The sequence below is a fragment of the Euphorbia lathyris genome, chromosome 2 (assembly GCF_963576675.1).
Source record: "Euphorbia lathyris chromosome 2, ddEupLath1.1, whole genome shotgun sequence".
Classification (NCBI taxonomy): Eukaryota; Viridiplantae; Streptophyta; class Magnoliopsida; order Malpighiales; family Euphorbiaceae; genus Euphorbia; species Euphorbia lathyris.
In genome coordinates this window covers 78,163,556-78,179,692 of record NC_088911.1, presented here as the reverse complement: position 1 = coordinate 78,179,692, position 16,137 = coordinate 78,163,556, and the positions used below count along the sequence as shown (strand labels likewise).

General features: G+C 37.4%; 1 protein-coding gene across 1 annotated transcript; it reads right to left on the bottom strand.

Moving 5' to 3' along the window:
• Positions 1-3,152: 3,152 nt before the first annotated feature.
• LOC136220592 (ethylene-responsive transcription factor 1B-like) lies at positions 3,153-3,865 on the bottom strand. The gene has a single exon (XM_066008402.1). It carries the CDS (start codon positions 3,826-3,828, stop codon positions 3,238-3,240), a length of 591 nt encoding a protein of 196 aa, XP_065864474.1. The 5' UTR covers positions 3,829-3,865; the 3' UTR covers positions 3,153-3,237.
• Between the last annotated feature and the right edge of the window lie 12,272 nt (positions 3,866-16,137).

Genomic DNA, 16,137 nt, shown 5'->3' with positions numbered 1-16,137 from the left:
TATCATATATCTGCAGAGTCATTCTCTAAACTGACTCTACAAAATTATGTTTCTCCCTCTTCTCAATGTAATTCTGTTTCTCAACTGCCAATTCTACCACAAGACCTATGGCACCAGAGGTTAGGACATCCATCCCCTGCTCTTTTGCCTCATATTCAAGAGATTCCTTTTTACCCTGAGTCTCATTCCTGTCATGTGTGTCCCCTAGCAAAGCAGAAAAGGATGTCATTTCCCATTAGCCACATCTCTACCCAAACGAAACTAGATATGTTACATATGGATTTATGGGGCCCTTATCTTAAAACCTCATTGACTGGTGCAAATTATTTCCTTACCATAGTCGATGATCATACTAGATTCACTTGGTTGATTCTCCTTCAAAATAAAGCACAAGTGTTGCTATTGAAAAATTCTTAAACATGGTTTATACTCAATTCTCTATTTCAGTCAAGGTTATTAGGACTGATAATGGTAAATATTTTTTCAATAACAATTGTTATCAACTCCTTACCAAACTTGGCATCCTTCACCACCATAGTTGTGTTTATACTCCACAACGGAATGTTGTTGTGGAGAGAAAACATCAACACAAGTTGTTGCCAGATCTTTGCTCTTTCAAGCTTCAATGCCCACTCTATTTTGGGGAGAAGCATTTACTATGGCTGCTCATTTAATCAACTTTCTTCCTAGTAAACTTCTAAAATGGTCCACTCCTTATGCTCAATTCTACTATACATCACCACCTTACCATATTTTGAAGGTTTTTGGATGTCAATGTTTCCATACTATCACTCATCATAAATCAAAATTAGAGCCCAGGGCTAGTGAAGGGGTTTTTCTAGGGTATCCGATGAATCAAAAGGGATATAAAATATGGGACCTTACTCAAGAAAAACTCATAGTGCCTATGGATGTCATGTTTTATGAACAAATATTCCCCTATTCTACTCACTTTTGGTTTTCACAGATCTACACATGATCATTGTCTCTTTTTACACATTACAGATTCTTCATTCACTATTCTTGTGGTATATGTGGATGATATTCTGCTCACAGGAACTAGTTTGCAGCTTATCAATGATATCAAGGCTTTTCTCCATGACAAGTTCACCATTAAGGATCGAGGCAGTGTAAAATACTTCTTGGGTATCGAATTGGCAAGGGATCATGCTGGTCTTACTTTAAGCCAGACTAAGTATTCAAGGGATATTCTTTTTGATGCATGAGTTATGGATATGCAGCCTGCTTCTAGTCCTCTATCCCATGGCATTATCCTCACTGATTCAGGCACTCCTTTGCCTGATCCTTCCAAATATAGAAGGCTGGTTGGTAGACTGCTGTACTTGAATTTTACAAGGCCAGACCTTACATTCGCCACTCAGAAGCTATCTCAATATATGCAAGCACCTTGTAATCATCATCTGCAAGCAGCAATTCATGTTCTTAGATATCTGAAAGGAACTCTGCATCTTGGACTTTTCTACTCAGCTAGCTCTGCTTTCACCCTCACAACATATTGTGATGCTGACTAGGGTACTTGTAGAAAATCCTGGAGGTTTGTCACGGGTTTTTGTGTGTTTTTGGGTAAGTCTTTGATTTCTTGGAAGGCCAAGAAATAGCCTACAGTTAGCAAGTCATCAGCAGAAGCTGAATATAGAAGTATGTCAACCACAACATGCGAATTGAAATGGCTCTCATATTTGTTGACTGACTTCAGAATTGACATTACTTATCCGGTGAAGCTATTCTATGATAACACATCAGCTATTCAGATAGCCAAAGACCCTATTGATCATGACAGAACCAAACATTTTGACATCGATGTACATGTCATCCGAGAACATGTAGAGAATGGATTCCTTTGCACTATTTATGTTTCTTCAGAATGTCAACTAGCAGATCTATTCACAAAGTCTCTGCCTGCTTCACAGATGTTTGATGCCTTGGTTCAAATGGGATTAGTTCAATTGTCTAGTGTTTAGGCTTAAGGGGGGAGTGTTAGTTTTTGTTCCTAATATGATCAGTATTTTAGTCTTTTCCCATTTTAGGTATTTTGGTCTTTTCTTTACTTTCTGAATAAGACTATATATAGCTCTTGTATTGGTATTTTTGGATATATGAAAATTGAATAATAGTGTTTGGCTATTCTCTCCGAAAGTCTGTGTGTATCCTATTTCCTTTTCTACTTTTTCACACCGTTTCCTCAATCTCATGAGTCATGACATGCAGATAGAGTGCAACTCTGCTTTGTTTATCCAGGCAATAGATTAAACTTATCAATCAATTTGATATTACTTATGTGGCTGAGCCCCCACAAATTACACAATTTCCAATCCTTAATGTACAATGGACATATACTTTATATAAAATTACCATTCCTAACATTTGATGGCTGGCTGGCTGGGAGGAGAAAAAGGATAATTATATTAAGAGAACTAATCATGAGTTTGGTGAATATTGACTAGGGGCTAATGCTCTTTCAGCCCTTTAATTGTTGAAATTGGTTATTTTATTCATTTAACTCATTGAATGTTTTATTTATCCTCTTAACTCCATAAAAAATGGTATTTCTCACTTTCTCAACTTGTCCATTTATCTCCCCCTCCCCCACACATAGAATGTCCTATTTACCTCATTAACTCCATAAACGTTGTATTTCTCACCCTTACAATACGTTATCGAGATCTAAATTGATACCATTTTTAAACGTTAAACCTATATTTGTGCTATTTTGTATGTGAAACCTAAATTGATACTTCTTCAAAAACCATAGACCTAGTTCGGTACTTTATCCCTACATATAATGTCTTTAACTTGTTTATATTAGTGTTCTTGTTATTTGTATCTTAATAATTCTTTCTTTTGTCAATTCTTTTGGGTAGTTAAATTTTGATTATCTAATTATTGTAATACAATATTATTGTAATAACACATGAAGGATCAATATAATTATCAAATTACAACAAAATAAAAAGTTGATATTGAAAAAATATATTTTCAAACTCATTTGAATAAGTTCTATTAATTTTGCACTATAAAGGGTGAGAAATATCATTTTTATGGAGTTAAGTGGTGATGAGTTGGGAATAGGTAAAATGATAAATTTGGACAAGTTAAATGAGTGAGAAATACCATTTTTATAGAGTTAAAAGGGTAAATAGGACATTCCATGAGTTGGAGGGATAAAATGACCAATTTGGACAAGTTAAAGGGGCTGAAAGAGCATTACACCATTAATTAATTCTGAGATGAAGTAATTAGAAGTTGTTCTAAGTAATCAGCACCTAAATCTTCAAAAACAAGCACATAATTCTCTCTTTCTCTTTTGGTTATGCTAGCCATTTTCCTTCTCATAGAATGCTTTCGTTTGAGAGCAACAACCGGGGAGCAGCCTTCTTCCGGCTTCATCTCCTTGAGAGATTCTCTTACTCTTTCCACCGGAAAATTAAGTATCGCAGTTGCTCCTCTCATTGAAAACGCAGCTTGATCATATGCCAAAGCAGCTGCCTCTGCGCTATCGAATGTCCCTAACCATACTCTTACTCCGTGTCTCGTCGAATCTCTTATCTCCGCCGCGAATTTCCCCCACGGCCGCCTTCTAACTCCTCTGTATGACTTTTCTTTACTCCTGCTTTCTTCTTCTTTAATCGAGTATGCTTTTTGTTGGGTTGCCTCTGAGATTAGGCCATATAGAAGCATTTCCTCTGAATCATTTTCATTGAAAGGAAGATAAGTTTGGTTTGAGTGCCCATACAATGATTCTGTCGACCCCAAGGATGATTCCGCTGACAAATCGGAATTAGGAGACTGAAAAACGTAACACTCCATTGTATAATTACTCACGTAAGGCTCATCATCGCTTTTTAAATAGGCTCAGTAGGATTACGCTGTAAAATCTGGAAGGATTAAAGTAAAAGGGTAAGAGAATAGAACATTCGGGGTAAAATAAAAATAATTCAAAGGATGGCATGCGCTTTTTTTACTTGTGGGTGGGACCCGTGACTTGGGAAATATGACACATGGGTCAATTGAATTGAAGGATGGCGGCCAAGTCAAAACATTGGATATCCATTCTCTCTCTATATGCTACCAGCGAACAAAATGGTCTAGTCTAGAATACAAAAGATAATAGGCAAAACAGCCCCGATCACGTGAACCCTAAGGTCCATGGTCATTAACCATTGGATCTTACTCTTTATGATCCAATGGTTGATATAATAACTTATGCAAGCGGGTTAAATCACTTTTTCAATTTTATTTTTTTAAGACAAAATTATTTAAAATTCCCTAAATTAAAAGGAAACAGATGGAAAACAAAGAGTTGTAAACTCAATTAATAACTAACTAGGAGAGAGAAAGGCAGGCAGGAGGGAGTCGTCTTCCTTGTTTGACTGGAACAAGAACAAAAGTTAATAAAATACAGTCCTCTATCTTCTTTGTTGTTGCCTTTCAAAATTTAGTACAACACAATTTGTTTGATGATTTCGTTGCGGAAAGAAGCAGATTCCGGGCGCTATCTTTACAGAAGAAGGACACAGATTCTGGACACTATCTCTGTTTCAATCGAATAGAAACTTTTTGTTTGAGTCACGACGATTCGTTGCGGAAGGAAGCAGATTCTGGACAGTACTCTTCACCTCCAGTCACCGCCAATTTCTAATAGCTTGGTAATTTAGTTGATTCTAGCAGAACTCGATATTTGGGCATATTCGGTTTGATGCTCTATAAGCTGAATTTTTCCAGAATTGTGTTTAACTACGTAGTGAATTAATGAAGCAAGCCTATGATTGTGAGCTTAAACAATTAAAAAAAAAGATAGATATAGAAAAACAGCATGACATGAATGTAATTACTTAATGAAGGACTCAGTGCGCCTGAGGAGGCAAATTAATTAGTAATAGATGCATAAAAGATAATGATGGCTATAATTGTTGAAAATTGCTCTGCACCTATGCATCAATTGCTTAGTACAAATCCTTAGTTGATTTTGGGCATTCTATTATAAGTAAAGATTAAATAGTTATTGTGTGTGGCTTTTTATTTGTGGTGGTGACTATCTCTCTTGGTTATACTTTTCTCTCTTCTCGATGGATCCTAATCTGGATCTCTCTTCCTAAATATATTATTCCTTTATTTTAATCTATCTTAAAAAAATAAAAAGTGTAAAGTGACATTTTCGAATAAATCTATCATTATATCAACCATTGGATTAAGATCCAATGGATAATGACCATGGACCTTAGGGTCCATTTGATCATGGCTGATAGGCAAAAACATCTTGAGTCTCCTCGTCTTTAATTTTTTTTGGTGGATTAGTGCATCTCTAAGAGACTCTTAGTATACTCTCTAAAAATAATATAAATAATTGACTCTTAGTGATTAAAGAATGACTAAGACATATGATCTCCAACAATACTCTTATATTCACTCTTTATCTATTATTTTATCATTAAAATTAAACACCATTAATGGAAAGTTTAATTTCATTTTCATAGAAGGACGTTGATGATAAAAAAAAAATGATTCAGAGACACATATCGGCCATTAGAGAGAGTGTGGAAGTCCCTTTCCATCGAACGTACATGACAGAAGGACATTATTAGGCTTAACGGATGATACAGTTGAAATAAGAATATAAAATCAATGCATCAAAGGCACACACTAGCGATCATCGGGAGCTAAGAGTCCATTTCTGCTTAGCATCACTATGCCATTTTCCCTTTCACATGACACAAGATACATGACAGACATTTGTTTCGTGTCGTCTGAATATTTTTCGTGACAGTATTTTAAATTTCTGTCATCTGAAAGCGTAATTAAAAACGTGCTCGATTCACATGTGGCCTTCCGATGATACAATCCTGTAAAATGGTCAATTTAGGTTACTTGCATGTTCTGATATGCCTTGCAAATGATAAGATGTCTTTTGATATGACTTGAATATACATATACATACGAACCGAATAACAAGTTCTACGTTATATTACAAAGGGGGGGGGGGGGGGGGCTAAGTGTTGCATTTCGATTCTCCTTCAAATTCCAAATCTCCTTTCTCTTAATCAAGATAGTTTAGAAAATTTAGAATTTAAAGGAGAACCACATTTGGAGCCCCTCATATCCACATTGCATACTCCTCAGTCCATCTTCAGGCGAGCACATCATACTCTTCCCTGTTGTTGAGGTATTGCTCAGCAACTGCTTATTGCTTAGGAAATGGTGCCTCAATGTGGGGTTGTAGTAGTAGATCATATATGTGCCACATCAGCTACAAAATGCATAGAATAATTAGATCGCAAACATGATTAAGTGTTTATCAAATGAAATAGATAAATGGTGACATATCTATACCATGGCAGTGGGAAAGGGAGGGTAAATAAGAAGATGGGGAAGATAAATCATCCCCTGAGGAGCCACGTTAAGATGATAGATCTTATTCCAGAAGCGAAACTAAGAATAAGAGAAGACATTGATTAGTGTATGTGTATACAATGTCATGTAGGTTCATATATCTTAATGAGATAAGTTAATATTACTGTTGGAAGTCTGTTTGGAAAATCCGGAGGGTTGCTGATTCTGATTTCAAATACACCCATTTCATATGGGGTGTATTGGGGGCCTTTTATTATGATCAACCATTTGAAGAAGTTATCATCCAGAGGATCTGTTATCATCCAAGATAAGAAGAACCATTACAAGTAGACAGAAGAAACCAGGAAGAGTTGAAGAACAACATATGGATTGACATACCATCGATGGCCAGAAGCCACCCTGGGCTTTCCATGTACAATTTCTCCATCTCAGCAATTACCTGTTGCTGAACAAGTGCAAGGTGATCCATTGTACAATGTAAGTTTTTCTGGGTTGAATGTATGAACACGGAACGATTGTGATGTTTATTATTTATAGTGATATGATAGTGGTGGCTAAGTGAAAGGTCGTGAAAGGGGAAAGGTCTTTAATTAGTGTGTTTAGGGTTATGTGTAATGATGATAGTGTATTAATGACATGTATTGGATTTTGCAGATATCAAAACTTTGGGATTATAGGCCTAATAACGACTCCAAGATATGGAGATACATCAAGATCGATTGGTTTCAGAATTTGGATATGTATTGGTTATTTTTTTTAGTTTTAATTCAGAAATGTATGTGTACAAATGTAAATAGATTATGAGTATTGGTCTCCAATAAAATTAAAACCATTGATATACAGAATTTCATTTTCATATTTGAGTATGTTTCATTATTCAGGTAAAAACCAGAAATTCATACGAAGAAGAAGGCAAAAAGTGACATTTTAATTTTAAAAAATGTCATCTAAAGAACAATAAAAAGACATTAAAATAAACGAATCTGTCATCTGAAAATAAATCCTTTGACATGATTGATAGGGGTCAAAAACCCCTATCTTTTAGTACGGTTTAGGGACTATTTTATATCTTTTATTTTCTTTTTATTTACTTTAACAACAATTTATTATTGTTTTATCAATTTTAGGTTTTTAAATTACTTTTTAGCTTTTTATTAAATATTCCTAACTTTTATCAAATATTTTGTCACTTTTAATAAATTAATCTCTATGTGTTATTTTGAGCTTTATCTGTACCCAAAATTAAGAAATTAACCTACCAAAAATAAATCAAATTTGACTTGGTAATTAAAAAGGATTTTTGGTAGGATAATTAATTAATTTTGGGTGAATTATCTAAATAATATTTTATGAGATTATGTGCATATTTTTAGAGATAAATGTGGAGATTTTTAAGGATCAGAATCAGAGACCCACTCGGCGCATCAAAATTAAATAAAAGTCATGCAGAATATTTTGGCAGATTTTTAGGGATTATCTTTGGGCTTTTTGTATTTAAATAATTATATTTTATCCCCAAAGATAAATTAGTTTTTATTAGATAATAATTGGAGAGTTGTTTTTCCATTAGAATAGCTTTTTATTAATTAGTCTTTCATTAGGAAAGCTTTTTATTAATTAGTCTTTTATTAGGAATAGGTTTTATTAATTAGTTTTCCATTAGGAATATGTTTTAGTTTTTCATTATAAATAGTTTCATTTGTTAGGAATTATTGATATCTTTCATTATTGTAAATTACCTTAGCCTTCACCCTTGAAGAATCCTCTCCACCTCCTCCATCTCCTTCAACCTCCATTGAAGCACCTTCGAAGCTCCATTCACCGAGGATTATTCAATGTCCGTCCTTAAGTCCTAGGAAGCCGGCTGCAGGATAGACAGGTTCCCTGAAAGGGATTTTCTTATCTCCTTTCATCTAATTATGTTTTTTATCCTTTGATACAGTCTATGAATCCTAGGCTAATTGTATCCCGTGACAATGTTCTTCATCTTTAATAATATTTTAGCTCTTGTTTTGTTCAATGATTTATTTATTTAATCTTTGTCTTACGCTTTATTCAATTGGTTTAACTCATTCAAAAGCCCCAAAATCTAGTTGGCACATATTGTGAGCTGAATCTGACCTAGTCAGAGCCTAGGAGAAAGACGACCTCTTAGTTGATTAAGCCCAAATTGCTGAGCCTTAGACCTAGTTTCGGCCTTACAAGGGAATCACGCACTAGAGACTTCAGGAGGGTAAGTAGGGTTAATCGCCTTGAATACAAGTGACTTAGATTAGGTTTTTGATCAATTGACCTAATAATCTAACTTCATTATTATCGTTCATACCATGTTCCTTCGGGTAATTGCATTAGTGAAAGATCACCTAGGAGTAGTTTAACTTAATTAGGAGTAGAATAACTTAATTAGGAGTAGAATAACTTAATTAGGATTAGAATAACTTAGCTAGGAGTAGAGTAATTCAACTAGGAGTAGATTAACTTAAACAAAACCAACTCAAAACCCACATAGCCTAGATAACACCTGAGACCAAGTAGCTCGATACTTGTAGGAATAAATCCTGTGGATTCGATACCTGGACTTATCCAGATTTTATTACTTGATAACGACGGGGTACACTTATCCCTTAGTGAGCCTTGCGGTACTGAACGCCGTGAGGCGCATCAATGATTGATTAAGACCTATGCCATCTAAGACAAGCTATAATGGCTGAAATTATTATACGAATTGTCATCGCAAATTCAATATGCCAATTTCCCACACGTCAACTTGATGGTTTTAATTATTAGTATGTCATGTGATGACATTAAAGATGGCGGTAGTAATAAATAAGCTGCATCGTAACAAGAGTAAGATGACAGTACACAAATAGGCTAATGTCATGTGTCGTGCCGCAACATGACAGAACCTAACCGTCGTATGAAGGTGCAACAGACGGCAGCGTGCCCCGTGACAGTTTTATATCTCGCGGGATGACGGTTTTTAACCGTCATCTTAAGGGGGGTTTGGCGTAGTGCATGTCGGACAGATTGGAATTGTTGGGTTAAAGGTGTGCGTGTTCCACCAAATAATATGTGTCAATGACGGCAGGTATCTTAGGATTTGTGATAGACTGCTAAGATTGGATTCGTTTCAATGGTGCAGATTTGGAAGTAATGTACGTGAGCAAGGATATCAGGCTACGACTATGTAACTAGAAAGATTTTAGGAGTGACGAAGGAAATGAACGCTAGGTGAGTAAGACAGAGAGACGGGCATAAAGACAATACCGAGGATCCATGAAAGGTATTAGAATTCGACATCTTGTTTGTAAAAGCGATGTTGTTTAGGTATCCACTATATACATAATTGCAAGATGTTTATGAAATTATGTTTACATGAGCATTTAGCTCTATATGACTGTGAAATGACATGTAATGGCACGTGAACAGGAAGAAAAACAAATACCTGACAGGATGAAAACAAAATGAAGAATAAGACCATGTTCTTTTTTACTGAAATTAAATTAAATTAACTTAACTAAAATTAAATTAACTTAACTTAACTTAACTTAACTGACACCAAATGATAATAATAAATTATATATATATAATGATAAATTTTTTTTGATAGAAATTGGAACGAGACAAAACTTGAGCGGGGAGAGCATCCATGGCCCAAGAACTGTCAAACCCGTCATATATTAATAAAAGAAAAGATAAGTGTTTGAACAAGAGAAGAGAAAGGAGAACAAATAAGAAGAAGGGGGAAGGAGAAAAGTTTAGGAAAGATCAATAAAAACACAAATGAAAAATATTACAGATGTCATCATTGATAAACCTGTGACAAAAAGCAGGAGCTGAAGGCCACCAATTGATCACAGAGGAAGAGACTCTAAATTTTTCCAAAGCATCAGCAACACGATTCCCTTCCCTAAAGATGTTTGTAAAAATAATGTTCATCCTAGAGCAAATGCTGAGACAGTGCAACCACTCTTGTCGAATACTCCAAGGAACATCCATGGAACGAAGTCGAAACAGATTAACTACGTACATGGAGTCTGACTCAACCCAAAGATGATGCCAATTTTTCTCCCAAGTAAGTTCAATTGCGAAAATAGCGGCTCTCAATTCAGCCATATAAGCAAAAGAAGGAGGGGTAGAAAAAGCAAAACAACCTTTGGAAAAGCCGCGATAGTTATAAGATACCTCCCGCTCCCGCCTCGCCAGGAGTACCAAAAGCAGAGCCGTCCACATTGACTTTAACCCAACCCGGAGGAGGTTTAAGCCAGTGGACCGGAATAATATTGGGAGCCAGAGGCGGCCTTGGAGAAGCCAGAAGATGGGATAAGATATCAGTATCTCTCCTTGAAGAGAAAAAACCTTTAGAAGAAGGAAATGACTCTCGAATCATTCGAAATAGGGTGATCTTCGAGTGTTGAATAGAAGGAGAAACCTCCTTAAAGGTTGCTTCATTCATGCAATGCCAGATTAACCAGATGCAAGAGACAGCGGCAACACGCCAGATCATCGACACCTGTGAGCCAAAATGAATGCTACGAAGAGTGCTGAAGAAGTGGGTGAATCGGGAATGACGAGGTAAAGTGCAGTCGAAATGAATCTCAAGGGCCCTCCACAGAAAATCTGCAAAAGAACAGCTAATGAATAAGTGGTTAATGGACTCAGCATCCCTACCACAAAGAACGCAACGAGAGGCAAAAGAGAAGCCTAAACGCTGGAGGAGGTCATGAGTCGGAACCCTTCCATGCAAAACTCTCCATGATGTGAAGGAATGAGAAGGGGGAGTGTGAGCATTCCAAACAAATTTATACCAGTCCACCGAGTAGGAACGAGGACTGATAATCGAATAGTACTCTTTGGCAGAGAAAATACCCTTCGTAGAGGGCTGCCAAGCGCATAAATCAAAATCATCTCTACCCCTGTGAATAGATCGAATACTGTCTTGAACAACCGGAGGCAGAGTGCCTAAGCCAAGCCATTCCGAATTGACCAAAAAATCATCAACAGAATTAAAGCGTGAGCGCTTATCCTGATGATCAAGACCCAATCTGTCCGCCACCGATGGAATGATCCATCGATCAGTCCAGAAATTGAGCGTTGAAGACTGGCCAATCCACCAAAAGGTCTGGTTCCAAATGGATGAATAAACAAACTTACAGGAAGACCAAATCGAGGAAGGAGCAATGGTAGCTTTAGGCAAACCAGAGATAGCCATAAATCTAGACTTCATCAGAGAAATAGCAGGACTGTTGCCTTGAATTAAATCCCAACACATCTTCCCCAAGAGAGCCTGGTTAAAGATCCTAAAATCCTTAATGCCCAGACCACCACCCTCCAAACTTTTGCAACAAGTTTGCCAGGGAACCGTGATTAACTTCCTCTGATCAATACAACCCGTCCCAAGGAAATTCCTAACACTTCTATTGAGCTTTTTCAACAAACCCACTGGCCACTTATAGATCAAGAATGAATGAACCAGAGAGCCAGTAATAACAGACTTAATTAGAGTTAAACGCCCTGCAAAGGAGAGAGAGCTACCTTTCCATTTGCTAAATTGAGATAGAAATTTGTCTGCAAGGAAAGGAATTTCCACTAGGAGTCCCTCATTTAAAGGTGCTCCAAAAATGAGTATGTCATCAGCAAAAAGAAGATGAGAGGGAAAGGAATTTCCACTAGAATAATACATAGGAGAATAAGTACCATCCCTAACCATTTTAATGAGTAAATTACACCCATAGTACATGAACTTTACCCTAATTCACACTTTGGTACCTAGATTACATTTTGTCCTAAAAATATACCTGAACTAACAATGACCGGACAATTTAATACATTTTACCGGTCAATGTGGGTTTGATGAGTAAATTACACTAATAGTACCTAAACTTTACCCTAATTCATACCTTGGTACCTAAATTTCATTTTGTCCAAAAAATACACTTCAAGTAAAGATGAATCGATAATTTAGTATATTTTCCCAGTCAACGTGAGTTTAACCATTTTAAATTAGAAATTTAGACCCATCATACACTCAATTAACATATACAATACTACTCTTTAGCTCTACATATATATTAATGGCTAGTATCATAATTTTATGTTAATTGAGTGTATTGTATGTCCTAATTTTTAATTCAAAATGGTCAAGCACTCGTTGATTGGTCACTAACCGATCAGATGTACTAAATTATCCAGTCACCTTCACTTGAGTTATATTTTTAGGACAAAAAAATCTAGGTACCAAAGTGTGAATTAGGAAAAGTTCAGGTACCAATGATGTAATTTACTCAGAAAAACTTGCATTGACCGGTCATTTACCGGTAAAATTTACTAAATTGTCCGGTCATCGTTACTTCGGGTATATTTTTGGGACAAAATGTAATCTAGGTACCAAAGTGTAAAATAGGTAAAGTTCAGGTACTATTGGTGTAATTTACCCCCATTTTAGTAAGCTAACGAGAGAAAAAATCCTCAGCAATGTCAAACAGTAGAGGAGAAAGGGGGTCCCCTTGTCTAACCCCTCTAGAACAAGAAAAGTAACCCTTTGGAGAACCATTGATCATCACAGAAATACGAGCAGATGCCAAAATGTTTAGGATCCAATCTCTGAAAGTGAGAGAAAAACCAAAGGAATCCAACACAGCCAAGAGGAAGTTCCAATCTAAAGTATCAAAACCCTTACGAATATCAATTTTCAAGGCCATGTGACCACCAAAACGTTTTCTGTCAAGCATATTAACTCCCTCAGAAGCTAAGGCAATGCATTGATGAATGCTTCTACCTTTAAGGAACCCATACTGGTTGGGAGAGACAATCCTTGCAGCAATAACTGCAAGGCGATCCGCAAGAATTTTTGAGATGATTTTGAAACCAAAGTTACTCATCACAATTGGACGAAAATTCTCAATTCTGTCAGCATCGGCCACTTTAGGAATAAGGGCCATAACACTAGAGTTTAAACCAGGCAGGATGCAACCAATATCAAAGAAAGCCTGAAGCATATTGCAAATGTCCTTCCCAACGATATCCCAAAAGAAGCGGTAAAAGGTTCCCCCAAAACCATCAGGGCCAGGGGCACTGTCAGGATCCATGGAAAAGACCGTGCCTTTAATGGCTTCAATGGAAGGTTTAGAAATTAATTCCTTATTTTCCAAAGAAGTTACTAAGTCGGGAATTACCTCATTAATTGAAGAAAGATCGATATGGTCCCTAGAACTACGGAAGGGATTAGAGAAATAATCAACTACATGATCAGATAATCTAGCCGTGTCAGAAGTGTGACCCTCATCGCCGATCCTTAAATGATGAATGCCGGCCCAAGTCTTTCTAACTTTAGCAGACCTGTGGAAAAAACTAGTGTTCCTATCCCCTGCTTTAAGACACTTAACACGATTTTGCTCTCTATGCATCATCTCCTGCCGAAGAAGTTGTAAATCAAGATTGGAGCATGCGGCAGAAGCAGCACTACTCAACTCCGGAGAATCACCTTGCTCAGAAATTTGCTTTTGAATATCGGCAAGATGAACTTCTGCCAGGTGGATATTAGAATCTATTCTGCCAAACACGTTTTTATTCCAATCCCTGAGAATAGGTCTAAGAGTGCGAAGTTTATGACATAATAGTTGTGCAGGAGGGAGAGAGATGTGTGATACAGTCCAGTGATTCGCAATTACCCCCTTTAAGGAATCATTAGTGGTCCACATGGCATGGAATCTGAACCTAGCAATCCTTGGTTCCCCAATTCTGCATTGAAGAAGCATCGGACAATGATCAGAACTATACCTTGCTAAAGCCATGCAGTAGATAGAGTCCCAAGAATCTAAAAAGCCCTCAGACACCAAAGCTCTATCCAGGCGACATTCAACATGAGCCGCCCCATGTCGACCATTGGACCAAGTAAACCTCTGACCCAAAGTATCAATATCAATAATATCACAATCATCAATAAAATTCCTGAATTCCCTATAGGATCCAACAGCATGAGGGGGACCAAGCTTCTCATGAGAGCCCGTAATAGCATTGAAGTCCCCAAGCACCAACCAATTATTATTTGGAAAGGCACAACTATAAAAAGAAGACCACAACTCCCTTTTTTCCGAAGCCAGGTTACTACCATAGACAAAAGAGAGTAGAAAAGATTTATCACCCAGCTGGTGCTGAGCAGTAACATATTGAGCATGCGAAGAATGAAGAGAAAGAGAAGAAGCATCCTTAGTAAGAAGCCAAAGAGTCGGCGAATCCTTATCATTCCAGGCAAAAAGAGAAAGACCCAGAGATCTCCAAAACCTATCATCAGTGTCACTAAAACAAACAAGAGGTTCTGCAAGACATAAAAAAAATTAGGACGATGTTGTAGGCACAAAAGCTTCAGGGCTCGTTGAGTGCGATCATTACCGATGCCCCTACAATTCCAATACAACACAATCATTAAAACCGCAGAGGCAGCTTGCTATGCCGTTTACCACTGACCTCAAGGGGGATGATGTGTCTTTTTGCTTCTTCCTTTTCTGTAATTTAGTCCAAGTCTATTCCTCTGTAACATTAACCACCTGCAAACAATCCCCGTTTCCTGAATGCTCAATTATTTGCAAATTAGGAATATCAGAAACCTGAATATTGGGGTGAGAGGATTGCCAGCCCAAGACTCTCAACTCTTTATCAAGTTGGTAAGATGGAAAGATAAGAGTAGGAGAGGCGGGGGCCGTGCCAGAATCAGAGTCAAGAACCGACTCAATAATCCTGACCGAACTGTGAAGTACCATCTGCAAGTCACAGTTATTAAGTTTGTCAGATTCCCCATTGGAAGGAGCCCCTTTAGAGGATTCACCAGAATCCATGTGAACTCCTGGCTTCTGTTTCCAAATCCGAGTAACAGACCTACCTCGGGGCTTAGGAGATCCCATCTTCTGCTTTCCATTTCTTTGCTTTAGCTCAACATGCTCTTCACGACAAATGTTCCTCCTACAAGCTCCAGCAGAATGACCAATGGAATGGCAAATGGAGCATAAATCCGGAAGTCTTTCATATTCAAGAGAAATCCAATGCATTGAGGTGTCAGTATCCACCCTAAGCTTGTATTGAATTTCCTTAGAAAGCTCCACATCAATCAAGATACAGGCATAGTGACCCATTTCACCCTCCACAGTATTCTTATCAAAACGAAGGGGCACCCCAATCGCTCTTGCAATGCTTGCCATGATCCGCTTATCCCAAAATTCCCAAGGAAGATTGTAGAATCTTACCCAGACTTGAGCAGAAGTGGATTTGTGGGAGTCCGGGTTAAATCCTGGGCTCCAAGGAATGAAGCGCATAATCCCCGGCCTAAGAGCAATGGCACCATGACTCCAAACATATTGGAGAGTCTCTGCAGACGAAAGAATGATGTGGTAAAAACCTCTACCCAGAGAAATCAATTTCCAATTATGAGAACAACCCCAAATAGTTGAAAGTTTGGCCTTCAAGTTCGGTTGCTTCCAAGGAGATTCTCCTTTAGCAAGAGTGATACGCCCGATAATAAAATGTTTACAAAGATTGAACCTTTCATTGTAAATATCTTGTTGTATTTTGACGGCTTTAAAACCGCCTTCTTCGGATATAAGAGATCGATCCACAGAGGAAGGAACATCCGGAGAAATAGCCGCAGAAGTAGCATTACCAACAAGTGTAGCCGTATAGGACCTAGGTCCAGCAGAGGGCCCTGATCCCGAAGTATGGCAAATCGCAGCATTACTAGATCCAGACAAAACATTTTTCAAATAAGAGGGTCTAGAA